This window comes from Canis lupus, chromosome 1, assembly GCF_011100685.1.
Source record: "Canis lupus familiaris isolate Mischka breed German Shepherd chromosome 1, alternate assembly UU_Cfam_GSD_1.0, whole genome shotgun sequence".
NCBI lineage: Eukaryota > Metazoa > Chordata > Mammalia > Carnivora > Canidae > Canis > Canis lupus.
This window is the reverse complement of record NC_049222.1, coordinates 101,302,407-101,330,347: the sequence shown is the minus strand read 5'-3', so window position 1 is coordinate 101,330,347 and position 27,941 is coordinate 101,302,407. Positions and strand designations below refer to the sequence as shown.

The following is a 27,941-nucleotide window of genomic DNA, read 5'->3' as shown; positions in this document are numbered from 1 at the left end:
GTGAGGTTCCGTGTGAGCGCGGCTGCAGCGACCCACTTCGGGGCCTCCTGCCAGTCTCCGCCATTATCCCGCGTCCCCTGGCCCGGTTGAACCCGCAGGTTACTATGGCGACGGCCAGGCTAAAGTACCTGGCTCAGGTGAGAGTGTGTTCTCGGGACTCCTCCCAAGGAGGAGTCTCCTGCTCAGGACACTGCAGTCCAGGCTCCGGGTCCCAGAACCTGGGGCGTTCGAGGAAGGGGCCCCCATTTCTGGCCGCCAGTGGAATGTGTGTGGAAGGGACCGTGGGGGCGCCCGGGAGAGCTGGGGTCCCACTCCCGCTGCAGGGAGCAGCTGGGCGGTCGGAGCGAGGGCTCTAGGGACCTGGGAGGATGTTGAAGTTTCAGTCTTTCAAAGGCTCCGGGGAGCACGGACTTAGGGAGCGGGGGAGAATGCTGCAAAAGACTCGAAACAGTGACGCTAGTTTCTGGACCAGAACGCTGAGACGAGAAAACTGGTGTGAGGAGCAGGTGTCAGGGAGAGTTTAGGAGTTGGATTTTGGACATACTGTTTCCGAGATTCCCAAAATAGAAGTGACATACAAGCTCTGGTCTGGACTGGGGTAAGCTGGCTCAGTGATGTTCGGATAATGACAGCCTAAGTCTTGGAACCAGGACCAAGCCTGGATCTCAAATTTAGGATGGAAAATCTGGACCCTTCTGTGAGATAGGTCCGGAGATGAAGAGAGGTCTGGGGCTGGAGGGCAGGCAGAGTGCCTTGCAGATGGGAGGGTCCCGTGGTCCAGGGCTTTATGGGGGGTGGGGAGGGTGTAATGAGTTAAGGAGCCGTGCTGGGATGGAGATGGAAGGGAAGATGTGAGAGTGTGTGAGATTCTCTGCTCTGAAGACTCAGCAGACAGTCTATTCCCTGTGGAGTCAAGGAAGGGCCAGCCTGGCTGGTGGAGCAGCCCAGGCTGTCAAGATCTCATAGGTGCCTCAGCTCACCTAGGAAGTACAAGTTCAAAACGGTATAGCTTTAGCCAGTTAAGCTTATGTAAGCAAGTAGTAATTGATTAAAATGACAATATGCCTTTGTGATAAAGTGTGTGTGTGTGTGTGTGTGTGTGTATGATTTTGTTATGGACTCGGCTTTGTGATAAAATGTGTGTGTGTGTGTGTGTGTATTTGGATTTTGTTATGGACTCACCATATATCTCCTAAAACCCTTAGAATTTTCTGGGTGTTAGGAGTGTTTTTTGTTATCCTAACTGTCCCCTTTTATCACGCAGGAGTTTATTTTAATGAGATGACTTGGGGTGAGGCTCCTAGATATCCTCAAGTTGAGGCCGATCACCAGAAAGACTGGATGATTAGAAGTTTACACTTGGAAAAGCATGAGACTCTTAATCTTGGAGATGTGAATTTGAGCCCCAAGTTGGGTAGAGAGATTACTTTAAAATAAATAAATACAATGTTAAAAAAAAAAAAAAAGATATTTCAATTTTTAGTTACCCCCCACCTCCCAGATGGGAGAGGAGTTGGAGGTATTGTTGAGCAGTGAGATTCACGGAGCCTCCAGGATGGTGAACACATTGAAATAATAGAAGTAAGTGCTGGGACATTGTGCTCACTGACCCTGATCCCCATCTCCATGGTCCTGGTACATACATAAAGGAGATAGTGACATGATGAGGCCCTTCTTTCTGGGCCCTTGGGTCATCTCAGGTGCAGGGTCCTTAATCAAGGTCAGAAGTCGTGTTGAATTGTCCCATTTCTCTAGTCCATAAGGTGAAATGATGAAAGGTTTCCTGGCACAAGAACCAGCATGTCCACATTGGAGTATTCACTGAACTGCAGAACTCCATTAAATCTGTTGGGAATAGATTGAGGGGCAAGAGTCAGTCCTCGAGTAGCAGCCTGAGGAACTGAACCTCTGTTGAGGGTAGTGAGTCCGTGGAAAGTTTGGAGCAAAGAAGGGAAGTGATCCGACTCAGGTCTAAAATTTTTTTTTTTTTTTTTTTTTTTTAATTTATGATAGTCACACACACACACAGAGAGAGGCAGAGACATAGGTAGAGGGAGAAGCAGGCTCCATGCACCGGGAGCCCGACGTGGGATTCGATTCCGGGTCTCCAGGATCACGCCCTGGGCCAAAGGCAGGCGCTAAACCGCTACGCCCCCAGGGATCCCCCGACTCAGGTCTAAACAGGCTACTCTGCCTGCAGAGTGGAGGATAGATTGTGGGGGTGAGGTAGAGGCAAGGAGACCCCAGTGGAGACTGCAGTCTTGGTGAAGGTTAATGGTAGCCGGATCATAGCACTGGCTCCTAGCTGGAGAAGATTGTTTTGTTTCCAGGCTATTTTGTAAGTAGGGGTGATTTTCTGCTGTACAGAGTGAGAGAATCTGGGATTACTCCAGGATATTTGGCTTTAGCCGGAAGTGTGAAAGTGCCATACCTGAGATGGAAGTCCATAGCAGGAGTATTTAACAGCAGCGCTATCAGGAGTTAGGTTTTTGCCATGTTGCATCTGAGCTATTGCAGGGATCCCTGAGTGGAGGTGGCAAGTGGGCATCTGGAAACACACATCTGGATTTCAAGGAAGGGGTTCAGGTTTCCTCCGTGGTGGCAGGCATATAGACCATGTCACATATAAGAGGATACACCCTGAAGATCATGTTGGCAATGCCATTACAGGGGAAGGATGGAAGGATATTCTCCATGGACTGGCTCACTTACTTGGGCACCTGGATAGGGATGGCTGTCATCACTAAGACATGAGGAAGTACAGTGACCATGAGTGTGTGTGTATGGGGGTGGGGGGTATAAGGGAACAGGCCTTCTATGGGGGTCCAGGTGGTGGCACAGGATTCCCAGAGGTTGGATGCAAGATTTATTGAAAGGCAGAGCAGTAATGGAGATCAGATGACACTGAGGAAGGCATGGTACTTTTTTCCCTCCACAGGTTGTTTTGTGACAGCTCTTGCTGGAACCTGAAGAGTGTCAGATGGTAACAGATTAGCTAAAGGGAAAAGGAGGTCAGCTGATAGTCTCTTGGGCTGCGGTAGGAGAAGTGGGACTGGGCTGTGAATGAGAGGAGGTGGAGAGAGGAAAAGTGTGACTGGTATGGGGACAGAACAAGCAAAACTGAGGAGGAGGGCTTAGGGGGTCTGAATTCTACACAGATTAGGTGGCTGAAATTGGAAGACAGGGCCAGGCCAGGTGGGACAGTCCTTAGAGCATTGCTGGGACTGCCTTTGGCAGGAGGGTCTATTAGAGGCCTGGGGTAACCCTGGATCCTGCTGCATTTGCCAGTCACTGTCTGGGTGCCATGTGCAGAATGGCATATGGGGAAGCCAGAGAGGTGCCTATGACAAGGACCATAAGTGGCAGTGGTATCGTGAGTGAGTGGTCTTGGCCTGGCATGTGAGAGAGGAGTGCTGTGCAAATGGGGAGGGAATGTGAGGACACACTGAGTGTCCTTGTACTCAGGGTTTAAGCCAGAAGGCTGAGCATAAGTGACATATGGGGCATGATCTGTATGATCCCAGGGGAGTTGACTGTGAAGAGAGTGGCAGGGACTCACTCTGTGCATCAGCCTAGAGCACAGACAGGTAAGAACCTCTCTCCCCATCAATTCTTATTGATGATTGACAGAATGAGGAGTTTGACATGAGGAAGAGCAGGTACCTTTGGAGAAGGACCTAGGATCTCCTCTGAGTTGAGGAGCTGAGTTGGAGAAGGACCTAGGATCTCCTCTGAGTTGAGGAGCCATGGCCATGGCCTGGGGGTCTTGGTTAGAGAGGCTGCTTATGCACTCCTCTGCCCTCATCACAACAGGGCCATGTGACCTTTGAGGATGTGGCTGTGTACTTCTCAAAGGAGGAGTGGAGGCTCCTTGATGAGGCTCAGAGACACCTGTACTGCAACGTGATGCTGGAGAACTTGGCACTTATAGCCTCTCTGGGTAAGGAACCTCATTTCCACACCATTGTCTTATGTGGGGCTGTGCTCTGCTCCTTTTCCCAAGGGTCTCTGTCCCTCTCAGAGCTGGGCCATGGGCACTGCTTCCTTCCCTGGTTTCTTGGCATGGGTGTTGTGTTTGCTGGGCCTGGGCTTTATGAAACTTCCAGGGTGTTCTGCCTTGAAGCCTCTCACTGAAAGGTTTGGTTTCTGAGTCTTGTACCTGCCTGATCAATGCTGATTAGCTTTGCCCTACCTTTTCTGTGTTGACTGTTTCCATTTGTGGAAGATCTGTGTCACAGGCTCTGTCCCCTTCTGTTTTGTGTACTGCCTGTCTTGGAAATTATAGATACTGACATGGTTAGTATTTACAGGCAACCCTAATTCTTTTTGCAAGACTGTCTTCAAAATCCTTTTAGTAATAGATTTCTTTCTTGTAGTCTATGAGTACAGTCACTCTGGGCCAATGTTGGCCACTTAACTGCCTTGTTTTCTCCTGAGGACTTCAATCTGCTGGGTTCCAGAAAATTGTCTAGGTTGAGCTGAGAAGTAGAGGAGAATCGTGAGTTCCTAACAGCTCAGATACTTCTCTAACCATAGGAAAGGAGATTAATGGGATCCTAGGCCTGGAGCAGTGGGAAGGCATGATTACAGGACTTTGTATATGCCATACCAGGAAAATGTCCTTTGCTCACAATTATTTTAGTGCCAAGACTCATAGCTACAACTCATTTCAGTCCTTCCTCCCCATGCTTGACATTTCGCCCACTTGTCATTTCTGCTGTGACTTCTAGTCCTGACTGTCCCTTACATCTGTGTCTCTCACATCTTTACCCAATTCTCTCTCTCTGTAATGTTCTGTAGCATTGGCCTACCCTCCATATGTCATGACATGTGTGCATAGCCCTGAATGATTGACCACCAGCTACCCAGAGGCAGTTGCCTTTTTCTGGGGTGGGATACACATTCTTTATAGCACACACTTGTCATAAGCAGACAAGGTCCTGCTGGGAACCACTGGCAGAGGAGGGAGTTGTACCAGACCTGTCTTGCTGGCACATCACTGTATCCTACTTTCTTGCTAGTTTTGAGGCCTCTGTACCTTCCTTCCCCCCACACTGTTTTATAACCATCAGAGGCCTGGTACTACACAATGTCCCCTTCCTCCACCTGATCCTGGCTCCTTTGTCTTGAAAACAAACCCATGGACTCAGTCCTGGTTGTGTCCTACACACATTTGTAATGGGCTGTTCTGTCTCACCAAAGTCTATATACACTTCACCAGCATTTTTCTGCTCTTAGGTTGTTGGCATGGGGTAAACGCTGAGGAAGCTTTTTTTGAGCAGTGTGTTTTTGTGGAAAGAGTGCCACAGGCCAGAACTTCAGATCCAGGCCGATCTATCCCAAAGGTTCATTCCTGCAATATGTGTGTCTCAGTGGAGAAAGACATCTTGTACCTGGCTGAACACAAAGGAACTCACGCTGGCCTGAAACCATGCACTTGTGGGCCTTGTGGAAAACTGTGCTTATTCAGTTCATACCTACAGCAGCACCAGAAGCAGAACCATGGAGAGAAGGATCTTGAAAGGGAAGAGAGCAGGGCTTTGTTCATGAAGAACAAAATCCTTGTGTCAGACAGTATTTTCACCTGTGGAGAGGCTGAGGATGTTTCCTTGGGGACTGTGGGCCTTGTCCAGCACCAGACCATCCCCAGCAGAGAGCATCCACAGAGAGGCAAGGGGAGAAGCGCAGTGTCTCACACTCTGCAAGGGCAACACAGTGAACATGGGCAAGCCTCCCACAAAAAGGTTAAATACACAGAGCAGCAGAGTGCTCACACTGGAGAAAGCCTTCATAAGTGCAGTCAATGTGAAAAGTCTTTCATCTACAAAAAAAGACTTCTTGAGCACCAGAGAATCCACACTGGAGGAAAGCCTCATGAGTGTAGCAAATGTGGGAAATTCTTTAAGTACAAATCTAGTCTTAATCAACACTGGAAAGTTCACACTGGAGATAGGCCTCATAAGTGCAGTGAATGTGGGAAGTCCTTCATCTATAAAAGTAGACTTCTTGAGCACCAGAGAATTCATACTAGAGAAAGACCTTATAAGTGCAATGAATGTGGAAAGTCCTTCATCTATAAAAAGAGACTTCTTGAGCACCAGAGAATCCACATTGGAGAAAGGCTTTATAAGTGCAGTGAATGTGGGAAGTCTTTCTTCTACAAAAGAATACTTCTAAGGCACCAGAGAATCCACACTGGAGGAAAGCCTTATGAGTGTAATGAATGTGGGAAATTTTTTAGACACAGACCCAGTCTTATTCATCACTGGAAAGTTCACACTAGAGAAAGGCCTTATAAATGCAATGAATGTGGGAAGTCCTTCATCCATAAAAGGAGACTTCTTGATCACCAGAGAATCCACACTGGAGAAAGGCCTTATAAGTGCAATGAATGTGAAAAGTCCTTCTTCTATAAAAGAATACTTCTTGAGCACCAGAGAATCCATACTGGAGAAAAGCCTTACAAGTGTAACGAATGTGGGAAGTTCTTGAGACACAAATCTAGTCTTAATCATCACTGGAAAGTTCACACTGGAGAAAGGCCTCATAAGTGCAGTGAATGTGGAAAGGCCTTCATCTATAAAAAGAGACTTCTTGAACACCAGAGAATCCACACTGGAGAAAGACTTTATAAGTGCAGTGAATGTGAAAAGTCCTTTGTCTACAAAAGCAGACTTCTTGAGCACCAGAGAATCCACACTGGAGAAAAGCCTTTTGAGTGCAGCAAATGTGGGAAGTTCTTCAGACACAGCTCCACCCTCTTTAAACACCAGAAAGTCCACACTGGCAAAAGCCGTCTCAGTGCAGTAAATGTGGAAATCTTTCATCCACAGAAAAATATTTCTTTTGTACCAGAAAATCCATATCGGAGAAAAGTTTCTCATGTAGCAAACATGAGAAAACCTTCATAAAAATGTTTGAATTCAATGAACACCAGAGAGTTCACCCTAGAGAAAAGCCATATGAATATAATGAATGTGGGAAATTCTTTAGACACTGATCACTGATCCACTCACGTTCAACACCAAAATGTTCATGCTGGAAAGAGGCCTTGAATAAGTGTAATGAATCTGGGATGTCCTCCATTTATAAAAGAAATCTTGAGCACAGAGAATCCAAACTGGAGAAAGAACCTTTGAGTACAATGAATGTGGGAGAGCCTTCAGCCTCAAGGATAGACTTGTTCAGCACCACAAAGTCCACACTGGAGAAAAGCCTTTTTGTGCAGCAAATGTGGAAAGATTTTTATTGGAAGATACTGCTTCATCAGGCACTGTGAAGTTCATAGTAGAGAAAGTCCTTAGCCACAAGGGAATGCACTGTCACCAAGTTTAACAACACACCAGAGTGTAGACTTTCCATGGGATTGACCAATTGAACCTTTTATTTATGAGGATCTCCAAATCACTACAGGTATCAGGTGCTTGCGACTGTTTCTTCAGCTAACCTGACTTTCGGATGTGCAGAGTGCCTCTGGCAGAAGGTATCTCTCTTCTACAATGTTGCATGTCCCCACAGCATCCATCAGTCTCCCAGTGTGTTCAGGGGATATAGATCTTTGTGCTCCAAATCCTGAAGGAAATTGTATGTAATAGCCTAATTGAGCTGCATGGGGTGTAGATGAGACCCAGCTTTGTTGATAGGAGCAGTCTGGGTTCTTGGTGGATCACAGAGGTTTCCTTCATGATGCTATTCTTTCATGTGATTCTCATGATAGATTTATGCCTACTCCAAGTGTCCCAGCTAGGAAACTGTTTGCCTCACCATTGACTGTTGTGCATTGACATGCATTGACAAACACCTTATTGTTTAAGTCACCTTGAAGTTTGGAGGTTATGTGCCCTTTCGGGTTAGGTTTAGGATAGAATTGTGGTTTCCAGTGTGAAGGGTTGAATAGCTTTTGTGAGTCATAATGTCAATATCAGAGGCATAGTACAAGTCAGAAAATAGTTCCTATTCCTATTTGGGCTTAATTTGTATTGCTTCTCAAGGTGTCCTGGGAAAGATTGCAGGGCTTTGTGATTAATATGTAGCCGTGCATTCCTGTGTCACAGAGTAGTTAAATGTCTAACTTAATAAAGGATAATCTAATGTGGTGATACCAGTTTACATTCTCACCAGAAAAACCATTACTAGAGTTCCAGTTGCTTTATATCTTTATACCTGGTATGGTCAGGCTTCCTAATTTCAGCAATGTAATAGGTGAGTAGTGACACCTTGTAATTTTAATTTGTATTTCCCTAATGACATGGTGTTTAGAGGTTTTTTCGTGTGTTAATTTCCAACCATCATCTCTTTTTTGAAATTTCTGTTTATATGATTTTCCATCGTAATTACTGAGTTTTGACATTTGTCCATGGATTAGTGATAAAAATCTTCTATTTTAAATATTTGCCAATATATTCTTCCAGTCTTGATTTTGTCTTTTCAATCACTGTTCTTGTGAAAAATTTTAAAAATTTTAATGAAGTCTAATTTGTCTGTTCTTTTACTGAATATCCTTTTGATCTTGTATATAAAAAAAAGTTTGCCAAATTTAAAGACATAATTTTTCCTGTTTCTTTTTTTTAAAGACTCCATTAAAAAAAAAATAGAGACTCCATTTATTCATGAGAGACACAGAGAGAGAAAGAGAGAGGGAGGCAGAGACACAGGCAGAGAGGGAGAAGCAGGCTCCATGCAAGGAGCCCGACATGGGACTCAATCCCGGGACTCCAGGACCACGCCCTGGGCGGAAGGCAGGTGCCAAACCACTGAGCCACCCAGGGATCCCCTTTTCCTATGTTTTTTTTTTTTTTTTTTTTTTTTTTTTTTTTATGATAGTCACACACAGAGATAGAGAGAGAGAGGCAGAGACACAGGCAGAGGGAGAAGCAGGCTCCATGCACCGGGAGCCCGATGTGGGATTCGATCCCGGGTCTCCAGGATCGCGCCCTGGGCCAAAGGCAGGCGCCAAACCACTGCGCCACCCAGGGATCCCCCTATGTTTCTTTCTGTAAGTTTTTTCTTTTTTTTTTTTCCTGATGTAAATGTGCCTTTCTCAGTTAACTTTTGAACATTTTTTTTTTTTAATTTATTTATGATAGTCACAGAGAGAGAGAGAGAGAGGCAGAGACACAGGCAGAGGGAGAAGCAGGCTCCATGCACCGGGAGCCCGATGTGGGACTCGATCCCGGGTCTCCAGGATCGCACCCTGGGCCAAAGGCAGGCGCCAAACCGCTGCGCCACCCAGGGATCCCTACTTTTGGACATTCTTAATTAAAAAAAAAAATTTTATATGGGAACAACTGGGTGGCTCAGCCGTTGAGCATCTGCCTTCAGCTCAGGGTGTGATCCCAGGTCTAGGGATTAAGTTCCCCATTGGACTCCCTGTGCAAGGAGCCTGCTTCTCCCTCTGCCTATGTCTCTGCTTCTCTCTCTGTGCCTCTCATGAATTAAGAACTAAAATCTTTAAAAAAAAATAGGGCAGCCCCGGTGGCGCAGCGGTTTAGCGCCGCCTGCAGCCCAGGGCGTGATTCTGGAGACCAGGAATTGAGTCCCGCATCGGGCTCCCTGCATGGGGCCTGCTTCTCCCTCTGCCTGTGTCTCTGCCTGACTCTCTCTCTCTCTGAATGAATTAAAAAAAAAAAAAAAAAAAAAAGGATACCCAGGGGCAGCTGGCTGGCTCAGTAGACTCAGTAGAGTCAGTAGAGCATGTGACTCTTGATCTCAGGGTCATGAGTTTGGTCCCCAATTTGGGCATACAGATTACTTAAAAAAAAAAAAAAAAAGTAAGAAAAAAAATATGATACCCATATTCATTTAAAAGATTTTTTTTTTCTCCCTTAAATTGGCTTTTGTATTTTCATTGAAGGTTAATCATTTATGTGTATGTTTATTTCTGGACTCTCTTCTGTTGTATTTATCTATTTTATTCTATACTTTTTTGTGTTGAATAATTTGTTTTTGTAATATGTCTTGAAACCAAGGTCATGTACTCCTACAACTGTCTTCTTTTTCAAATTTGAGTGGTCATTCTTGGTCTTTCACCTTTCCATATGAATTTTAGAATCCACTTGTCAATTTCTATATCACAAAAAAGCAAACAAGGATTTTGATTGAGACTGCGTTTAATCTTCAATTTAGAAGAAATACTGAATGTCCCAATCCATAAACATCATATGTCTCCTTTTACTTAAATCTTACTGAATTTTTGTTCATAATGGGGATTTTATTTTATTTTATTATTTTATTTTATTTTATTTTAATTTAATTTAATTTAATTTTATTTTATTTTTTATTTATTTTTAAGTCACCCAATGCAGGGCTTGAATCACAACCCTAAGATTAAGAGTCACATGCTCCACTGACTGAGTGAGCCAGGCGTCCCTCTTAGCAGTGTTTTTTAGTTTTTTTTACAGGCCTCACGTATCTTATATATCTCCAAGTATTTTCTACATTTGATGATATTATAAATGGTAATTTTTACATCAAATTTCAATTTGCTAAAAAAAATTTCAATTTGCCAATTGTTTAGCGTTATTATACTGAAATAGATACAAAGGATAGAAGCAATCCTCCTTAATTTTATAAATGATGTCTACAAAGAAACTCTTACAAATATTATACCTTATCATCCATTACTAAGATTGTCCTATGGGATTAAAACAAAGGGAAAATAAATAGTTGCTCCTTTGTCTTATTCAGTTATCCTGGAGTTCTAGTTTCATTCAGTAAGGCAAGATGATGGATATGTAACAATTGTCAAGGAAGAAATAAACCACCTAAAATATTTCCTGTGTTGTTATCTTCACTACAAGGCCATATATAGATACCCAGTTTATTGCCTCAACCCATTCCAAACTCCTAACTTCTTCATCACCCATTCACTGTTCTTCTTTTCTTAGGACCCATCACCTTCTATAACAGTATGCAACTCAATATCATTTATGAATTGTGTATTGTGTTTTCCATCAACTATGGAGTAAGTTCCAGGAGGGAAATTTCTTTTTTTTTTCTTTTTTAAGATTTTATTTATTTGGGAACCCTGGGTGGTGCAGCGGTTTAGCGCCTGCCTTTGGCCCAGGGCGCGATCCTGGAGACCCGGGATCGAATCCCACGTCGGGCTCCCGGTGCATGGAGCCTGCTTCTCCCTCTGCCTGTGTCTCTGCCTCTCTCTCTCTCTGTGACTATCATAAATAAATAAAAATAAAAATAAAAAAGATTTTATTTATTTATTCATGGGAGACACAGAAGCAAAGACATAGACAGAGGGAGAAGCAGGCTCCCTGCAGGGAGTGTGATATGAGACTCGATCCCAGGACCACAGGATCATGACCTGAGCCAGAAGCAGATGCTCAACCACTGAGCCACCCAAGTGCCCCAGGAGGGAAATTTCTATCCACATTTTGTGCACTGGTACATTTCATGTTTCTAGAAATGTGCCTGAAACACATGAAGTACATAATCAATGTGGTTTTTAAAAAGATTTATTTATTTATTTTAGAGAGCAAAAGTAGGGGGAAGGGCAGAGGGAGAGAAACCCAAGCAGACTCTCTGCTCAGAGTAGAGCCCAACTCGGGGCTCGATCTCATGACCCTGAGATCATGACCTGAGCCAAAACCAAGATTCAGGCGCTTAACCATCTGTACCACCCAGGCACTCCAATAAATAGTTTCTTATTAAGTTGGTATTTATATTTCTCAGTAAAAATATATCCATACACATATGTATGTGATTTTTTTTAGATGCTTTTTTTTAGATGCTTTTCTTTTTTAGAAAAGTTCTGTGTCCCAGACTTTTCTATTTTTTTCTTTTTCAGTATAAAATGTTAGTACCCATTGTCTTAATTTCCCTTGTTTTTAACTTATTCTTATAATTTTTATATTTTATAATTAGGACATGTTAGGAATATTGCCAAAATATCTATGTTTGAGTTATGAATTATGTTAAATAAGATATTTATATTATAAAAATGTGTTTACACATATCATCTTGGGCTATACGGTTGTTTCTGCTGTTACTTCTGATCCTCATAGTTTAGTAGTTTTAACTTTTGCTTCCATTTTCCATAAAATTACCTAATTTTAGTGTTATTTTTGCCAAATTTTAATTAAAAGGCTTGTTTTTAAAATTTATCAATACTAGTTGATTTTGTCAAAACAAGATAAGTGAAGGGCTTTAAGATACTTTGTAGGAATTTTTTGATATATGTATTCCTTGGATTCTTTTTTTTTTTTTTGGATTCTTTAATTGAAATATTTATCGTGAAAATTACAAGTTACATGTAGTTGTAAAAATTGTTACAGACAGATCCTTTGTGTGTTTTACCCAGTTTCTCCAATGGTGACATTTTCTAAGACCATATTACAGTATCACAACAGTGATATTTGCATGAATACTATCACTGATCTCATACAGATTCTTCTAGTTGTACACACGGTGTATGTGTGTGTGCGTGTGTGTGTGTGTATGTATGTGTTCTGGACAATAGTTTTTTACTTAAGAATATATTATGGAGAGAGTCACCTGGGTGGTTCAGTGGTTGAGCATCTACCTTTGGCTCAGCGTGATCCTGGGGTCCTGGGATCGAGTCCTGCATCCAGCTCCCCACAGGGAGCCTGCTTCTCCCTCTGCCTGTGTTGTGTCTCTGCCTCTCTGTGTGTGTCTCTCATGAATAAATAAAATCTTTAAAAAATATATTCTGGAGGAAAGTCCACAAAGTCCGTTGTGCTGTAATGGAACCCGTGTGTTCCTAAAAATCACAAAGCTGTGCAAAATCCAAAATAAAAATCACAGGGCTTCTAAAGATCCTCAAAATATCATCAGTAAAACATAGAAAAAGAAGATAGAATCCTAATAAATGCCATAGCACAGTTTTATACATGTTAAAAGTTTGAGAAACACATAAATACTTTAATACAGCATTTAATCTTAAAAGCCAGAAATTTGTTTGTGGAAGTGGGTTGCAGTAGTGAGTTATTCTATGAAGTTATGGAAGGAGGGTTACCCAAAATCAAATGGTTGCCTAAAATTCACCCTTCAGAAGTGAATGAGTTTGGCTCATAACACATGGTGAACTGGCATACTCCATAGATGTTTGACTTCTCTCCTTACGTGTGTTTTTATACACCTACGTGACTTGTTTCAGCTGGGTAGCTTTCTGCATTCTAGACTTTTCTTGTAAATGAAAGATGCATAAGTAAGCATAAAAATTTGCTTCATTCTCAAAATGCTCTATAATTTCTCAATTGTGTTGGGAAAAATTCTGAAATAATACTGACTGGATCAGTGTCTAGAGATCTTTACTCGTCTCTACAGTTACGGAGGTCTATTGTGTAATTGTGTCCTCATTCATTCACCTGATCCTTAGAGATGATGGACCCTGAGGCTATTTCTTTTTCTTTTTTTTTCTAATTCATGAGAGACACAGAGAGACACACACACACACACACACACACACACACACACACACACACGTGGAGGGAGAAGCAGGCTCCCTGTGGGGAGCCGGATGCAGACTCAACCCCAGGACCCCGGGATCATGCCCTGAGCCAAAGGCAGATGCTCAATTACCAAGCCACCCAGGCACCCCCCTGAGGCTATTTCTAATGCAATTCTTCAGGGAATTGTCTTTGCACAATTAAGCACAAAAAAGCATATAGTGTTAAACCATGCCTCAAGTGAGAAAACATGAGTTAGGAAAAGCACAGAAAATTACTCTATAGTGATAGTAAGATTTATTTTTGCTTTTTTTCCTACTAAGTCCACTGACTTTGAAAAAATTCAACAACCCTTAGACATTAATAAAATGGATTCTGGTAAATTGGAATTGGGGATTATCTTCCTCACTCAGACTGGAGTTGGGATCCTAGGAAATCCATCCCTCCTTTGTTTTTATACATTCTCTTTGTTCACTGGACACAAGTTGAGACCCATAAACCTGATTCTCTGTCTGGTCCTAGCCAACATTGTGGTCCTTTTTTTTTTTTTTTTTTTTAAAGATTTTATTTATTTATTTATTCATGAGGGACAGAGAGAAAGAGAGAGGCAGAGACATAGGCAGAGGGAGAAGCAGGCTCCATGCAGGGAGCCCAATGCAGGATTCAATCCCTGGACTCCAGGATCACACCCTGAGCCAAAGGCAGATGCTCAACTGCTAAGCCACCTAGGCGTCTCTGTGGTCCTTTTTTCCAAAGGGATCCCTCAAATGATGGTGGCTTTTGGGTCCCAGTATTTCCTGGATGATGCTGCATGTAAGTTTGTTTTTTATGATTACAGAGTGAGGTGAGCACAGGGGTTTCCTTCATTGCTGTCTCAATGGCTTCCAGGTTATTAAGCAGGATCTAGTCTTTGTATTTGGATGGAGCTCAAGATTAAATCCACCAAGTTCATTGGCTTCTGTTTCCTCTGCTGGATTCTGCATCTCTTGATAATTTCATATATTCGTATATTAGTGAATGGTCCATTAATTAGCAAAAACAATAGTGTAAAAATAAATGGATACTATTCCTAGAACATGGTAGGGAGATTTAACCTACTATATGCAGTCATATATTTTCCCCCTGACTTAAATAGATGTTAGAACCCTTCGGTGGATTGAAAATGAGGCTGACAGAAATGATAGGTTTCTGATGCTATCCTTTTATTGATTGAGATGCTGATTTAAGAGTTGTGTAGCTTTTGGGAATATTCACTGAGCTTATAATTATGTGTTTATTTTGCAGAATGCCATGTGTGTCATACAAGACTGGCACTTTGACTCTCCATGTTTGTTCTTCACTTTCATTCAAAGATTTTCCTTTCTCTCTAAACCCACCTCATGATCTGTGGCTCCCTCATGTTTAGCTGATGGCTTCAAGTCATTCTTCCTTCAGAAAAAAGGATAAAGAGTACCTTCTAACTGTATCCCCATCCCCTACTTGAAATGGGTCACCACAGGACTCCCATTCTCTCTCTTCTCATCATCACAATTTAAGAAGGGCTTCTGCTCCACCTCCCCAAGTGGGCTCTGGATCCTACCTTTTCTTGACATCTGAAAGGTTTCAACTCTGCTGTTTCTACTTTATCTCTCCTCTGTCATCTCCCATCAGCATCCAAATATGGTCTCATATCTATTCCTCTGAAAGAAAAACACTCTTGCCTCCACCACAGCTCCATTCCATTCCTGACGTTTCCTGGCTCTTCCTTCCCCACTGCCCATTCCAGTTGGCTCTGTGGCCATAAAGACTATTCCTGTCAAAGTCACCAATGACTCCATTTTTGTCCAATGATTACTTCTGCATCCTCAGATCAATTAATTTTGGGGAGTTTTCAATAAGGTTGGTTGATGTTGCCCACTCCAGATTTTTCCCCATTACCCTTGATATTTCCTGAACCCCAGACTTATTTTTCCAATTCTTTACTTGACATCCCAATTTGCCTCTCTGATAGATACCTTTCTTTTTAAAGATTTTATTTATTTATTCATGAGAGACACAGAGAGAGAGAGAGGCAGAGACACACAGGCAGAGGGAGAAGCAGGCTCCACGCAGGGAGCCCAACGCGGGACTCGATTCTGGGTCTCCAGGATCACGCCCCGGGCTGAAGGCGGTGCCAAACCGCCGTGCCACTGGGGCTGCCCCCCGAACAGATATCTTAATGTACTTGAAATAGAGCAGTTTTCCCAGCTCTTATCCTCAAAACCGTCTCAATCATTTTCTGTCACTATGAATAACATCATCTTAACAGTTGCTTTATTGCTCTCCAAAAATGAGGCAATTTTCCATCCTTAATTCATCTCTTTTCCTGATCATTTAACCCATGTTTCAGTAAGTCTTATTTTAAATTTTTATTCAGAATGCATCATAGGGGCAGCCCGGGTGGCTCAGCAGTTTAGCGGTGCCTTTGGCCCAGGTTGTGATCCTGGAGACCTGGGAGCGAGTCCCACGTCAGGCTCCCTGCATGGAACCCGCTTCTCCCTCTGCCTGTGTCTCTGCCTCTCTCTCCCTCTCTCTCTCTCTCTCACGCTCTGTGTCTCTCATGAATAAATAAAATTTTTAAAAGGAATGTATCATAGACTTAATACTAAACAGCAAGTGACGTGGAGGAAAATCTTTGTTACCATGGTTAAGCAAATACTTCTTAGATAAAACAACAAAAATAAGTTATAAGAGAAAAAATGAGAAATTACACTTCTTCACCATTAAGATCTAATACTCTTCAAAAGGCTCTGTAAAAAAACAAAGGATGAGCCACAGATGGGGAGACAATACCTGCAATCACACATTTGGTAAAAGACCTGTATCCATAATATTTAAAAAGTATTAACTAGAAAACTCAAATATTAGGAAAATAATTTAAAATTATGGGTAAAAGATTTTGTCAGACATCTCTCTACAAAGAATATAGACCAATGACAGTTATGCACATATAACGTTCTGTGGAAAATGCAAAATGAAATTACTATGCTATACTACTATTTACCTATTTGAGTAGCTAAAACTAAAACAACTGACCATACCGAGTGTTGGTGATGTTGTGGGGCAATTGGAACTCTCATACATTGCTGGTGGAACATAACCTGGGACAATTGATTAAAAAAAAACACTTACCATAAAACCCTGTGATGTATTCAGAGTATTTACCTATGTGAAATAAAAATATGTATTCACAATTTTCATAGTGGCTCTACTAATAATTTCCAAAATCTGTAAACAAAGTTCAAATGGATCTCAGCTGTAAAATCTAGGCTGCATCCCTAGAGTCATTTACCATTCAGTAATGGGAAGAAGGAACTATTGACACATGAAACAACATGGATAAATCACAAATGCATTAGCTAAGTGAAAGAAGCTAGATTCAATGGTCTTGTGCTGTTTGATTTCATTTATGTGAATCTCTGGAAAAGTGAGTCTCTAACATTCTAGAGACAAAGATCACATATGGTTACCAGTGTCTGTGGATAGGCAGAGGCACATAGGAGCACAAGAGTTTTTGGTGTGATCCAACTATTCAGTGTATTGATTTTGGTAGTAATTACAAAACTATATGCTGTCAAAAACCCCTAGAGGAATATACAGAAGGGTATATTTTATAGCGTGTAATTTATAATTTAATTTAAAATTGTATAAAGGCAAAGAAGTAGCTATTAATACTTTAGACAGTGTGGGCATTAAAGAACATTCTGATAATGGCATTTGGCTAATAGCTTGAAGGGAATAGGCAGCAAGCCATCCCTGTAGGAAGAAAGTTTGTAGGGTTGGGCTAAGATATGATCATGTTTGTTCTTTAAACCTATTGCAAGAATTGAGGTGTTAATTTGTAAAGAAGCATGCATTGAAAGGTTTGGAAAGGGAAGTGACATGATTTTACTTGGGAAAGATTAGTCTGTCTCCCTACTATTTAAAGATTAGACCATGTATGAACAAGGAAAGTAGAGAGATCATTGAAAGACAACTATAAGAAATCAAGGGTGAGGAGATGGCAGTTGGATCAGTTATTAACATATTTAGTTGAGAGATATAAATAGATATTTTTGTTCTTTGAAAGTAAGTAGCACATGATTTGACCATGAATGCTATGAGGGTTAGTATGGTGGTTAAAGATGGCCTCCCGGTTGGTGTTTTGAGGAAGTAGGATAATGGAGTTATCATGAAGCTGGTGACTACTGGGGACAGCAGAATCAAGCCCATCTGGACATGCTGAATAGGTGAAGAGAGGTATAGGTAAGTTCCTGGAGGAACTGTGATGCACAGATGTAAACTTGAGTCATAAATACAGAGAAAATGTCCTTAGAAATGAGGCTGGTTGAGGTTCCCCCACTGTAGTGAGAAGTGTACATACAAAAGAAGTGAGATCAGAAATCTGAGCCTCACTTGGCACTCTCATTTGTGCGTACATTTGTGCCCCTCATATTCCTTCTATCCTTCCCCCTTGCCCTTTCCTGGCTACTTGATCTTGCACCAAGCCTCTTCTCATCTTCTGTTTTTGGCACTTTCTCTACCTTTGTGTTGGATTGTTTTAATCTGGCTCTGCCCATGAATGACTCATCATTTGTCCTCTCAGTGTCAACTTGGTTATCAGCTGCACAAAGTGGCTACCCATACCCAGAATACAGAAAGGAGCTCTTTTTTCCCTCCTTTCAGTTTAAACATTTATTCGGCTCCTTTCTCGATTTAACTTTTATTCCCTTCTGATCCTCTGTCTTCTCCCTCATTCATTTTATTGATACATTTAGAGCAAGAGGAGAACAAGAAGAATACGTTTTGTTAGTAGGTCTTTAGGCGTAGTAGTGAGTTGTGCCGTTTTCATTTCGAAAAAAGAACAATATATTTCAGGATATGGAGCAGAAATAAGCTATAGATAAAGCGGTACTGCTCATCGGCTTGGATAAATTACTGGTAATTTAAGCAGGAAAGATATTTTCCGAGGGAACCGGAGCCTGGCTTACCCTTGTCCACCTGCTTTAGAGTGGCCAACATGCATTCCTCCTCTATTTGCGTTACCACGACCCTATCTGGAGTCTTCTCTCCTGCCCCTAACCTAAGATTCTCAAGCTAACGAAACTGACTCCAATGCCCGGGGGCACTTACATTTGAAAAGCAATAGCATGATTTTTATTAGCTTCTAGCTACGGAGCGAACGCATTTTGTACAGAGTAACTCTGGAAGGCTATGTCCATTTGGATCTGTGTCCCTTTGGGGGCATCTGAAAGAATATTCTTTGGCCTCTGACGCAAGCTCGGCTTCATGGAGTCTGAAATAACACGTTTCAAAACACTTTTGCGATCGCTTGCAACAACGGACCCAGAAGCTTGGATATTGCTCTTCCATAAGGAGGCAAGCTCCAGTCTCTTCTGGGCGAGGCCATTTCCCCGTGATCTTCGCGGTGCTGCCTGACGCCGGGGAGGTAGTTATGGGGACATCCTGGACGGAGTCTGCAGAGCTGTGGGAACTACGTTACCCAGAATGCTCTTGCCTGAACGCCCGGTGGCGCTGAGCCAATGAAGGCTCAGGAGAGGGCACTTCTGCGCGAACACGTCATACTGGGGGGGCGGGGGGACTCCTGGCGTACTCTTTTTGGCGGTCATTTTGGTTTCTTAGGGTTTACCTTGGTTTAGAGGTACTACAACTCTGGTGAGGTGACGGGATCAGAGAAGGGGCGGGAGGAGGCGCCGTCCTCACCGCGCAGACTGGGGTCCACGGCTCGGCGACGCCTCCTAGGCTGCCCCTTACGGGGGTTGGGACAGAGACCCCCAGCCCGGGTGTCCGCCCCGCAACCCGAATCCGATGGCGGCGGCCGCGCCCAGGGTCCCGGCACAGGTAAACATTCGTCCCCGGGGCCCTCCCCACCCTCCCTCCACCCAGACCCTCAAGGCCCGAGCGCGGGACGCCCGCTCGCAGCCCTGCGGCCCAGGCTCCGGTGTCCGGGACAGGGAGGCGACGGTGGGCAGGGGCCCCTCGTGTGAGCGCCGGCGCGCTGGCGTGAGGCGCTGGAGCGGGCTGCGGGGGAGGGGCGGGTTGGGGGTGCGGCGGAGGCGGGAGGACTCTGAGGTCGGGGAACTGGTAGCCTGAAGCGGGGTCACGCCGGGATTGGCGGGCGGAGGTGCTGTACCTCTGTTCCGAGGGAGCCATGGATGGTAGTGAAGAGAAGAGGGACACGGTCTGATTGTTTTCAGTTTCTCGAAGGTTGCTTGGAAAGAATAGATTGGAAGGGTTTTTGCGAGGACAGTGAGGCCCCGGAAGGTGGCGTTCTCTTGCAAGGCCACACCCCTGGTAAGAGTCCTAGCTGGGGCACAAAGGTTAGACAGTCAGCGGAGGTCACCTGACCCCGGGGCTGGGCAGGCATATGAGGAGATCTATCTGAGCCCATGGATCCTGGCCATGATGATCTTCCTCTGAGGCCTGCCTCTTTTCACATTTCTGTGGCTGAAGAAATGCTCATGAGGCCAACACAGGTCAATGGAGGGAGTCTCAGTCCCTTACCTGTCCTGACTCCTCCCATATGGTCTCTGGAATTTAGGTCTCCTGGGACTCTGCCTGCCACTCTCCCAGCCCTTGTGTCTGGGGGCACTTGAAGAAACTCTAGGCACAGTCCTGAGTCTAGGCTGAGGATTATATGGAAGGATTCTTGTTTCTTGAAAGAGGTGTGGAAGGTTATCCTTGGAACAGTGCCAGTATGTGCAAATACTTGGAAGGTACAACTTAGCTGGGAGTGCCAAGGGAACTGAAGTTTCCTTTTTTTTCCTCATGGAAACAAGAGGACAGAAGGCAGGGCTGGAGTGGCTGCCTTTGAGGTCAGGTGTCAATTCTGGAGATAAGAAGTTTGATTAAGAGTAAAGTGATCTTACCAAGGTCTTAACAGGTGTCGTGTGGCTGGCTGCATAGTGGAGAATGGACTCTTAAGATAAGGGAGGGAGAAGGATGACCAGGAAGGAGGCGGCTGTAATAGGCCAGATGAGTATTGTTGGATGCGGGAAGGGGCATGGGGCTGAGGCGGGAGGACTTCTCCATCGAGGTGGGAGAAGTGGTTGGATCCTGGACCCTTTTTTTTTTTTTTTTAAATCAGGTCATCCAGATTTGTTTATGTGGAAGGTGAAGGACAGAAAGGAATTGAGGATGATCCCAAAGTTTTTGGTCTTAACAGCTGGAAGGATGTAAGTTCCAGCAACGGAGATGGGGTAGTTGGTAGTGGGATCAGTTTTCAGTGGGGTATCAGGAGGTTTGTTTCAGCCATATTAAGCCTGAGACATTTCAGAGACCACTGAATGGAAGCATTAAGTGGGCAATTGCACACAGTTTGGAAGGTTTCAGAATGGAGCGTCCCAAAGACGATTGCTGCTGTGTCAGCCAGGGTGGAGCTGTTGGTTGCATTGAGAAGGGGGAATCTTCAGATCTTGGTGGTAATACTGTTAGCAGTCCAAGAAGATGATGTGGGCCAAGAACTGAGCCTCTGACTTGGACACCTGGTTGAAGGTGGAGAGTATTGGGTACACAGGTGATGGAGAAAAGTGGCTGGGGAGAAGTGTGGGCAGGATGATGATCTGGCAGGTGACCAAGGTTTCCAAGGGAAAATTGAACATGAGAGGAATGTGGAGGCATAGGAGTAATTGAGGCAGGATGATATTCCCTAGGATTTTGTGGTGACCCTTAGGTGGGGCATGAGGTGTTTCAGTCAGTATGGTAGGTTATTTCAGAGTCCATTGTGGTCATCTGTGTGTTGTTAGGCCTGGGGTAGAGGACCAGTGGGGCTAGTTTTGAATGAGGTTTTGGTGTGACTGGAGGGGACAGGAAGTTGAAGAGGGCCAAAGATATCTGAGGTATGCATGTAGTTATGGTTGGTGAGGTTGAAGCAAAGAACAGAGCCAGCTTTCTATGAAGGGGAGGCTTTCCTAGCAGAATTCTGGACTCCCTTGGTACTGGAAGCCATTGGAGGTCTGGATAATATTGGATTCCATTTGAGTTTGTCAAGCAAATATTGTCTCGATGCTGTGTGCCAAGTGATATGAGGAAAATCTAGGGATATCCCTGTGCTATGGGGCAGGAGGGTAGTTGTGGTGGTGGAGGGAGTGCATCTGTGGGTTCCAGAGATGTAAAAGGTGCAGTCTATGCATCACAGGGATGTGGAGAGTGAGTATGAGCTAATGACCCCAGGTCCTGGTATTGGAGTCTTAAGGTTGAATGAAAAGCTCAAATGTGGTTGAGTCTGGGATGCTTAGTCTGGAGGACTGCAGGATTATTGCTTAACAGGAGGGGTGGGGCCCAATGTGCCAGGCCCAGAGTTTAGATGGTGTTTATCTGATGACCTGCTGTTGTTGCTGAGGGCTGACCACAGCCATTAATGGGACCATGAGGAGAGACCACCGGTGGTGCCAATGGGGTGATTTTGTGGGGGAAGGGATTGTGGGTCCTTGTGAGAGGGGCTCTTTGGGGTTTCATCTGTCTCTGTCCTGACAGGACAGTGTGACATTTGAAGACGTGGCTGTGTACTTCTCCTGGGAAGAATGGGGTCTCCTTGATGAGGCTCAGAGACACTTATACCACGATGTGATGCTGGAGAACTTTGCACTTGTGACCACCCTGGGTAAGGCCCTCATTCCCTCCCCAGGGATCTGGGCTAAGCCTTTCCACATTTATCCCAGGGATAGCTCTGTATTTCTCCCATCACAAACATGGGCACTGCTTCCTTCCCCAGTTCCCTGGTTAGTTGCAGTCGTTAGGGTTGGGCTGAGTGCACTGTCCCAGCACTTCACCAGGGAGGATTCAGGGTCAGTAGTCTTGCAGTTATGCTAATGGCTTCCACCTTGCTTGTCCTTTCACTGTCTGGCTGACTCTGTCCAAGTCCACGGCATCTCTCTGTCCCCAGTGTTGGCCTCTTCCTATAGGTGATGACATTTCCTGTCTCTGCCTGCTCCAGGAATTATAGTCACTGACATGGTCAGTACTTATGTGGACTATGGTTCTCACAGGAACCTCCTCTGAGGATTTTTTTTTCCTTGTAATATTAATTTTCTTTCCTATGGTCTGTTTATGTGTTAAGTTGCTCTGGGCCAGTGCTGGCCATTCATCTGTCCCACCTTTTTCCTTATAGCTTGAATCATGCAGGTCCCATTTAGTTCCTGAATCAGAGGTTCTGGAGAGTCCTGGGTACTTCCAGGCCATGGCAAGTTAGACTCAGAGGAGTCTTGGCCCTGAGAAATGTTAAGGCTCATCAAGGCTCCATTCAGATCGTACCAAAAATCTGTCCTATTTCACTGGTGGCTATTGGCCACCTCATTTCTACTTTTCCTTCTTGACACTTGCTAATTTGTCATTTCTGCTCTGAATTTGGTTAATTCCCACCACTCTGGACTCCATATGTCACCACTTCCTCTATTGCTTTCTCTGTAGTGCTTTCTCACATTGACCTACATATGTTGTATCATTAAGTGTGCACATATCCTCACATAGTTCTTAAACACCAGCTCTCTTACACTTGGATTTTCCTGAGCTTACATACACCTTTCTTCACTGTTGTCAGCAAGGATTTACTGAAAGCCATTAGCAGAGGAATGAGCTATAGACCCTGCTGCTCCTCCCTGTGCCACACCCCATCCTTATGTTCTTCACCTGGAGAGGTCTCCCTCACTGTCTGACCTTTAGAGGCCCAGTACTGCATAGCAGCTTCTCTACCCTCACCCCAGCTCCTTCATCCTGGTAATAGTGCCATCAGCTCATTCTGATGGGTGTGAGAGACACGTAATTATGATGGTGCTGCCTCTTCCCACTACTGCCTATACGTACTTCACTAGAATTTCTCTGCTTTCAGGTTATTGGCATGGAGCAGAGGATGAGGAGGCACCTTCTGAGCAGGATGCTTCTGTAGAAGTGTCGCAGGTTAGGACTCACCATGTAGGCCCATATCCCAAGAAGACACACCCCTGTGGGATATGTTTTCTGGTCTTAAAAGACATTTTGGGCATGACTCTTGATCAAAGAACACATGCCCAATTGAGACCATACACATGTAGAAAACAAATTAGTTTCATTGCAAACCTTCATCAGCATGGGAAGCAGCACAGTGGAGAGAAACTTTTGAAATGGGCTTCATGTATGAAGAGCTGCAGGTTCCCTGTGTCAGGGAAATCCTTTACCTGTGGGGAAGTTGATAAGGACTTCCTCGCCAATTCAGGTGAGCACCAGCACCAGGATATTTGTAATGGGAAGAAACCACACAGTTGCACTGTGTGTGGGGAAGCTATTCACAGTGAGAAAAGCTGTTACAGTTGGTGCAAATGCAAGAAAACCTTCAGCCACAAATACACTCTTACTGAACACCTGAGTGTCCACAATGGAGAAAGGCCTTATGAGTGCAGTGAATGTGGGAAATCCTTCACCCGAAGGTTTAACCTCTCTCAGCATCAGAAAGTCCACACTGGAGAAAGGCCCTATAAATGCAATGAATGTGGAAAATTCTTCACCCACATCTCCAGTTTCATTCAACACCAGAGAATTCACACTGGGGCGAAACCTTATAAATGCAGCAGATGTGGGAAATTCTTTGGCCAAAGTTCCAGCCTTATTGTACACAAGAGAGTTCACACTGGAGAAAAGCCTTATGAGTGCAGTGAATGTGGGAAATCCTTTAGCCAAAGCTCCAGTCTCATTAAACATCAGAGAGTTCACACTGGAGTGAGGCCTTATGAGTGTGGCGAATGTGGAAAATGTTTTGGTGACACCTCCACCCTCATTAAACACCGTAGAGTTCACACTGGAGAAAAGCCTTATGAGTGCAGGGAATGTGGGAAATTTTTTAGCCAAAGTTCTGGCCTCATTCAACACCAGAGAGTTCACACTGGAGAAAGACCTTATAACTGCAGGATATGTGGAAAATCCTTTACCCGCAATTCTGACCTCATTGAACACAAAAGAGTTCACACTGGAGAGTGGCCTCACGAGTGCAAGGCATGTGGAGAATTCTTTAGTGACACCCAATTTGCTCAACACGAAAAAATTCACATCAGGAAAAGGCCTCATGAGTGCAACATATGTGCAAAAGCCTTCAGCCGAAGGTATAACCTCATTCGACACCAGAAAGTTCACGACCTCACAGAAAGGCCGTATATGTGCAGCAAATGTGGGAATGTCTTCAAACAGTGGTCTGCGCTGATTCAGCACCAGAAAGTTCACAATGCAGATGGGCTTTATGAGTGCAATGAATGTGGGAAAGCCTTTAGCCGAAGGTGTAACCTCATCCGACACAAAAAAGTCCACACTGGAGAGAGACCTTATGGGTGCAGTGAATGTGGGAAAGCCTTCAGCCGAAAGTCTCACCTCATCAGGCACCAGAGAGTTCACACAGCAAAGCCATAGTCATTCAAGGAACGGGCCTTTTACTTCTTCGATGTCATTATATTGGAGAAGAGCCTTTGTGAGGGTGCCTATTCCTAATTTTGAACTCATATATCTGAATGTACACCACAGGGAAGATTCGCTATAGGTTCCAGGTATGTGGGAAGCTTCTAGGAACCATATTGCACTTCCTAACCTACTTGGGGTCCTTGCTGAAATTGTGTGACTGTGTTTCTGTGGTGTAAGTCATCTCTGCTCTACTGCCTAAAAGACCCCAATGGTATACATCAATCACCCCAATGTTTAGGAAAGTAGATTGTGTTTGCTCTGGATATAATAATGAGCAGCCTGAGCCTTTAAGGTGATGTCATTCTTTTCTCTATAATGATGTGTATACCTGACCCAGTTTTCTCCTAAAAGACCTTATCTAGGGGATCCCTGGGTAGCTTAAGCGGTTTGGCCCCCGCCTTCGGCCCAAGGTGTGATCCTGGAGTCCTGGGATCAAGTCCCACATTGGGCTCCCTGCATGGAGCCTGCTTCTCCCTTACCTGTGTCTCTGCCTCTCTCTCTCTATGTCTCTCATGAATAAATAAAAATCTTTAAAAACAAAAAAAGAAAAAGACTTTATCTGGATTCTACTGGTGGCTTTTAGAGGTTTGTCTTCATGGACATTGTTTTCATATGACACTTAAGGATTTTTCCAGTTTCCATGTCACCAACCCATAAACTGCCTGCCTCATCTTGTTAAGATTTGTGCAGTAATAAAGGCCTTATTGTTTAAGCCATCTCTAATCTTGGGGGTTGTAGTCACTAATGGGTTCCTTTGAAAGCATCATGAAGGGGTAAACAGCTTGTGTGAGACTTCCCAACTTTGGTGTGCCTCAAAGGCCAAGTATGATGGCAAAGAATAGCTCTTTATTTTGGGCCTAGTTTGCAGTGTTGCCCAAGGCTTCCAAAGGAAAGACTGTAGGCTTTGTACAGTGGAGCGAAACTGTTGAATCTGGATGCCAAGATTTTGTGGGCCCAGATGTCACATTGAGGAATGGGCACTTGCAATAATCCCCAGTGTTTCTGTGATTGGTTCCTTTGCTTATAGTGCGTATCATGTAATGACTACATGGTTAAGGGAAATCTCTTTTCCAGGGCCTTCAGGGGCGCCATGTGCCCTGGTGTCCAGAATTTAGTAGGGTAGTATCACTGGTTTTAACACTAAAGAATCAGGGAATCATAATTGGTGAGAAAACACTAGATTGATAGGAAGTGGTGGAGCCTGCAGCAAACTAGATGGAACATTCCTCTCCTAAAAGTGGACCCACAGCTATTCTGGTGACTGGCTGTGTCGGGTGAGCATGTACCTCCTGGCCTGTGTATCTTGAATAGCTGAGGTGACTGGCAGAGAAAATAAAGGTTTTGTGGATTCCTATGGCTTTCTGGGCTGTTAGCCTTAAGACTGTTACTGTACATACAGGAAAACAAGGACAGAAGGGAGATCTCTTAGTCCAGTGATACGGCCTTTGTGACTACGGTAGAAACATCTTCCATTGCTCAGATATTTAGTACTACTGAGGTAAGGCATCCCTCCAAAAGCATTAAGAGAGAAGTGATGGAGATAATAGAGGGTTGCCAAGCCTGATTTTTTTTTTTTAATGGAGTGGGAGATCCTTTTATTTTGAACCATTGCTTAAAGCTTTAAGTTCTAATGACATGCAGTAAACTGCACATATTGAAAGTATATAGTTTGGTAAGATTTGACAGTATAATCCACAAAATCATCATCATTGTGATAATGAATATATAAGCCCCACACATGTTTACTTCAATTTTTATTACTCTCTCTGCCCTCTCTGGCTCTCTGGGCAAATTTGGATTTACTTTCCTTTACAGTAGACTACATTTTCTAGAATTTTATGTGATTGGAATCATAAAGTATTCTTTTTTTCTGATTTCATATATCCTGGATAATTACTTAGATTTAAAAAGTTCATTCCTTTCATTGCTGAGTAGTATTCTGTTGTATGGATATACCATTATTTGCTCTGTATATCTGTTCCTTGACATCTGGGTTTGAAAGTTTTGGCTATTAAATAAAACTTCTATGAAGATTCACATATATATCTTTATACAGATACATGTTTCATCTTTCTTGTGTTAATACCTCTGAGTGCAATGCCTGAATAATAGGGTAGGTGAATATTTAGCTTTTTAGGAAGTTGCCAAAGTGATCTGAAAGGGTTTTTCTATTTCCTACCAGCAGTATATGAGAGTTTCACTGCTTCCCTGGTTCCTGTGAGACATTGGAATTTCCACTTAATCCCTCCCTCCATAGGGTCCATCTGCAAGGATGTAAAACCACTCAGAGGGGCACCTGGGTGGCTCAGTCGTTGAGCATCTGTCTTTGGCTCAGGTCATGATCCTGGGGACCTGGGATCGAGTCCCACATTGGGCTCCCTGCAGGGAGCCTGCTTCTCCCTCTGCCTATGTCTCTGCCTCTCTCTTTGGGTCTCAAATAAATGGATATATCTTTAAAAAACAACAACACTCAGAACCAGGCTTGAATAGGCTTCTCAGCAACCGAGTCCCACTGCACATGTTGCCTGTAATCTGGTCCCTTTGGTTTTGTGGTGTCCTTCCTATATGACAGGCATAGCAGGAAGTGACAGAATGTTTTCTTATGCTATCTGTGTAAGGAATAATCTTTCTCAATCCATTTGGGCTTGTGGTCTCCTTACCAGTCATATGTATGGCAGATTGGCAAGCAAAAATCTAGACTAGCAGTTGCTGCTTCATAAAGATTGCTTGACTTTTTGACACCACATTTTCATTACCATGATTTTCTAGTTTCTTCATATCTAGTAAAGAAGTCACCTTTTGGCTTTCTCTTTCAAAGTTACCTGTAAGCAAAATCATTGTAAAAGGGGTTATGTATAACACAGGAGAAATAGCTATAAAATAAAATGTAAGGGATGCCTGGGTGGCTCAGTGGTTGAGCGTCTGCCTTTGGCTCAGGGTGTGATCCCAGGATCCAGGATCGAGTCCCACATCAGGCTCCTGCGGGAAGCCTGCTTCTCCCTCTGCCTGTGTCTCTGCCTGTCTGTCTCTCATGAATAAATAAATAAAATCTTTAAAAAAATAAAATGTAAGATTTACTTTCAA

The 27,941-nt window shown here is 43.8% G+C and overlaps 2 protein-coding genes across 6 annotated transcripts; both read left to right on the top strand.

Moving 5' to 3' along the window:
* On the top strand, positions 1–8,561 carry LOC100685462 (zinc finger protein 501). Of its 2 annotated transcripts, XM_038527568.1 has the most exons (3): positions 5–137; positions 3,814–3,940; positions 5,239–8,561. In XM_038527568.1, exons 1-3 carry the CDS (start codon positions 105–107, stop codon positions 6,909–6,911), a joined length of 1,833 nt encoding a protein of 610 aa, XP_038383496.1. In that variant the 5' UTR covers positions 5–104; the 3' UTR covers positions 6,912–8,561. The 2 variants fall into 2 exon arrangements, with proteins under 2 accessions (XP_038383497.1, XP_038383496.1); XM_038527569.1 differs by lacking the exon at positions 3,814–3,940 and having other exon boundaries at positions 1–137.
* On the top strand, positions 6–27,832 carry LOC491462 (zinc finger protein OZF-like). 4 transcript variants are annotated; one of them, XM_038527576.1, is made up of 3 exons: positions 19,009–19,280; positions 21,915–22,041; positions 23,266–27,832. In XM_038527576.1, the coding sequence occupies exons 1-3, from the start codon at positions 19,248–19,250 to the stop codon at positions 24,807–24,809; spliced, it is 1,704 nt and encodes a 567-aa protein (XP_038383504.1). In that variant the 5' UTR covers positions 19,009–19,247; the 3' UTR covers positions 24,810–27,832. The 4 variants fall into 4 exon arrangements, with proteins under 4 accessions (XP_038383506.1, XP_038383505.1, XP_038383504.1 ...); XM_038527578.1 differs by lacking the exons at positions 19,009–19,280; positions 21,915–22,041 and adding an exon at positions 6–137; XM_038527577.1 differs by lacking the exons at positions 19,009–19,280; positions 21,915–22,041 and adding an exon at positions 7,354–7,483.
* The last annotated feature ends 109 nt before the right edge of the window (positions 27,833–27,941 follow it).

Bases quoted from the DNA above. Each gene is read 5' to 3' on its own strand.
- LOC491462 (XM_038527576.1), top strand. From the start codon at position 19,248: ATGGCGGCGGCCGCGCCCAGGGTCCCGGCACAG. The intron at 19,281-21,914 runs GTAAACATTCGT...CTGTCCTGACAG, and splicing joins CGCCCAGGGTCCCGGCACAG to GACAGTGTGACATTTGAAGA. The intron at 22,042-23,265 runs GTAAGGCCCTCA...CTCTGCTTTCAG, and splicing joins TGCACTTGTGACCACCCTGG to GTTATTGGCATGGAGCAGAG.
- LOC100685462 (XM_038527568.1), top strand. From the start codon at position 105: ATGGCGACGGCCAGGCTAAAGTACCTGGCTCAG. The intron at 138-3,813 runs GTGAGAGTGTGT...TCATCACAACAG, and splicing joins GGCTAAAGTACCTGGCTCAG to GGCCATGTGACCTTTGAGGA. The intron at 3,941-5,238 runs GTAAGGAACCTC...TTCTGCTCTTAG, and splicing joins GGCACTTATAGCCTCTCTGG to GTTGTTGGCATGGGGTAAAC.